We start from the raw sequence: 3,627 nt of genomic DNA, 5'->3' as shown, positions 1-3,627 counted from the left end.
GCGACGGCGAGGAGGGCGCGCGCCTCTGGACGGAGGGCGAGAAGCGTCAGCTGCTGAGCGCCGGCAAGGTGCAGGGCTACGACGGGTACTACGTACTCTCGGTGGAGCAGTACCCAGAGCTGGCCGACAGCGCCAACAACATCCAGTTCCTCCGACAAAGTGAGATCGGCAAGAGGTAACCCCAGAGCCACCAGGCTGCAGAGAGGCGGCCGCGCCACCCTCTTGACCACACAACCACCAAACTGGTTTGCTGCGTTTCTCTTGAGCCTAAACCACATCTCCTTGCTCAGATTTTTCTGTAGCACAATCTGAATCGGACTCTCCGACACAGAAGAGCCTACCGGGAGAATGATACTGCTATTAGAAATACACACACACACACACAAACACACACACACAGAGACAACTTTTTTTTCTGAATGACCTTAAAGGTGATCGGCTTTAAAGAATATGTTTACATATGCATATCGCTGCACTCAGTGGGACTGAAAGTATTAAAAGAAAAATCGTAAAGAAAAAGCCTAAACATTTTGTTGCGGGCCATCTGTTTGAGGCACTGTATTTAACTAAGGTTTAAAAAAAATGCGTACAGTGTTTCCAAATATTACCGAATTGTCGACTTTTGCTTACAAGAAATAGTCTCTCTGCATAGGATGTGATATATATCTCTGTTCATTTTAAAATGTGGGGCAAAATTACTGTTTATAGACAACTCAACCGCTTTCCCTGTGCTGCTTTGTAAAAGGACATTGGCACAAGTGACTTCTGCTCCGCTGGGGATTTAATAATGGATTTTACAATGCTATCGTGATTTGCCTTGGGGCAAAAAACTGGCAAATAGAATTCTTGTCACTGATAAGCAAAGGAAACCCTGATTTTTTTGTAAATTATGTGAGACAACAAGTTGTTTATGGATTTTTATATGAATTACAATTTACTGTACATCAAATATTAGTCTCAGAGGAGTTAATTTATGTAAAGTGTTTAAAAAGTTTATACTTAAAAATAAAATGATAAAAACATGTGAACTGTGTGATTTTTTTAAAGGATTGCACCTTTTGTTATCTGTTATAGCTGTACAGTATAAATTATTATATTGTAGAGATATAACAACTTATGCCTATAATGTCCAGAAGTGTTAATATTTTTGTATTAGGTTGAAAATGTGCAACATTCTATCACTTAGATGGACAGGACAGTGCAATCCAAGTGGGTGGCTAATCAGAGAACTGCTCCTTTCTCTCCCTTTTCTCTTTCATCAAGCCAGTGTCCTCAGCCATTATCAACTAAGAGGCACAGTAGAAAAATCAAGGCTGGTGGAATGTAATGGAAGATATTTTTTAAAATACACACACACACACACACACACACACACAAACAGGGAGGGAGGGAGGAGGGTTCTCTGGCCCTCTCAGCCTAAAAGTCAATGGGGAGTTGCTATAATTAACCACAGGGTTTGACTGTTGTATTACTGTTCTTTGATGCTCCATTTCACGATGGAGGAAAGAGACCACATCAAATGCTCAGAAGCGTTTGTGGGGAGGAAAGGATCTGATGTCCTTGTGACCATAAATGTGTCAAAAGATCTAGGAAAGACAGCAGAAACCCAGCAGTGGTGAGTGAGCCAGAGGGAACCAGTCCGGGTCACTGCTGGTCTGGGATTTGGACCCTCAGGTCCTCAAAAAGGACCCAAAAGGGAGATGGAAGCTCCTAGTAGCCCGCAGGACCCAACCGTCTTGGGAGCAGTTTGAATGACAGCCTCTGCTGTCTCGGGGAGGCCCGGGGTGGCAGCCCCAAGCGGGAGGTGACCTGACAGCTGTACCCTGCACACTGTGTGGGAGCTAGCACAGCCACCACCTGCACTTCTGTGCCGGCCCAGCCGCTCTGACATTTCTTTCGTGAGCACTAAATTCAGCCACACAAAAATATTTTTAGAAAATATTTCTCAGTTCATTGAGCTATAGTACACACTGTTTTCCTCTATGTATAATGGTGATAAAATATAGCAAGTGAACATGTCGTAAATATAAAGGTTCAAGTGATGTATTGAAAATAATTTTCTAACTGCTTTGTATGTATCACATACTCTAAATTGCACAGTAGGCGTGTTTATTAAACAGATTGGCTGGGAAAGTTTCAAAATAGCTACTGAATTTACAGTATCAGTGCTATTACTGTCTTTGTGTATTTGGTAGAGCATACCGAAGTAATTAATCTTCTAATGAATGCTGATATTTTATTAGAATGAAAGCACAGATTAGCGTTAATATTTTTTATCCTGGAAATCCTTTGGCAAATACTATGGATCCCAAATTTAGAAAACTATGAGATTTCAAACCACATAAACATAGTTCTGTTTTACATTTTATTTTTTAACTGTTAACTTAGGTATTTGCAGTTCTGTTCGATGGAACTTCCACAGGACTGTATTTAGCATGCTGTAAGTACTTTTGGGTGAAATAGGCTCTGAGTCTCAATTCTCAGAAATGTCTCTGATGTATTGACCATGAAAAGCTTGTACCACATGACAAAGGGAAAGAAATCATAGGTCTTAACCTATTCTCGACATGACTGGTCTTTACACTTGCACCGATAAATGACAGATTTGGAGAATCTCCTGGTGCTTATTTTAGATGAAATCAAATCAACCCAATTAGTGTCTTGTTAGTAGGTATAATCAGCCTATTTCTTTCTAAAAAGGCTTGTGATCTGGACATGCTTTTACAAGAAATAGTGACCTTGGGGAATATGTAAACAAAAGATCTTTTTCTAAGAGTGAGGGGGTGGGGGAACTGTATAATGAAAAGAATTAGCTTACAAAAAAAGAAATTGATATTCAAAGTATTTTAGGCAAAGCCAGTCAAAATGCTTTCATGATATTTTGAGATGTAAATTTTGTCTGATTTGTATTGTTCTTTTCATTTGCCTTCTTAACTTTATATGTGACCTGAATTTTCCATAACTTGATGACTATAGATTGCATCTAGGCATTCCAATAAAAGCCAACCCAATGTGTGTGTGTTTATATATTTTTTCAAATTTGGGCTAGCCAGTATTGCGCTTATGTTTAACATGGAAGATGCAAAAATATGCAGTTGTTGGGGTACGGATTCACCTGCAACCCAGCTAGTGATATCTTCTTTAAACTGTTTTGTCCACTGGCCAGAATGCCAGCTCAGGACAGCGTGCTTCACAGAGGACTCTCCCATGGCCTACTTTAGCAAAACATTAAGTACACCCCCATAAAGCCAAACACTAACTGTGAGGAATAACAAAAAAAAGGAAAGAAAGAAAATGCCCATTACTGCTGGAGAACAGGCCTCACTCCTGTGATCCTGGCAATAAGTGTGCTTAATTAAAACACTTGATTAGAATAATCAGTTTGAGCCTGATAGGCTAGCAGCCTCCTGGAGATATCTAAATCTACATATAGACCGGCTGATTAGGGCATGCTTCGCTCAGCAGTTCCAGGCTGGCAGTCTAGGGCTTTGATTTTAGCCTGAAAGGCAGACTTTATCACACTTGCTTTGTAGTGACAGCCTCAAATTGATAACATATGGATCCAACGGGAATTAGGTCACTCCACTTGGCAAACTGGTCTAGCTTCTTCTAGAATTAGAGTATAAC

General features: G+C 40.5%; 1 protein-coding gene across 1 annotated transcript in view; it reads left to right on the top strand.

The window, feature by feature from the left end:
• The window catches only part of Tenm3 (teneurin transmembrane protein 3), a 615,432-nt gene extending 612,438 nt beyond the window's left edge, over positions 1 to 2,994 (top strand). The window contains exon 31 of the mRNA XM_033765428.1: positions 1 to 2,994. This exon is cut by the window's left edge and continues 43 nt beyond it. Within this exon, the coding sequence (XP_033621319.1) occupies positions 1 to 179 (179 nt within the window). The 3' untranslated portion in view covers positions 180 to 2,994.
• The last annotated feature ends 633 nt before the right edge of the window (positions 2,995 to 3,627 follow it).

The sequence above is a fragment of the Fukomys damarensis genome, unplaced genomic scaffold (genome assembly GCF_012274545.1).
Source record: "Fukomys damarensis isolate Sample0158 unplaced genomic scaffold, DMR_v1.0_HiC HiC_scaffold_18, whole genome shotgun sequence".
NCBI lineage: Eukaryota > Metazoa > Chordata > Mammalia > Rodentia > Bathyergidae > Fukomys > Fukomys damarensis.
Note: the sequence above shows the minus strand (reverse complement) of the source record. Positions and strands in the feature narration are given on the sequence as shown.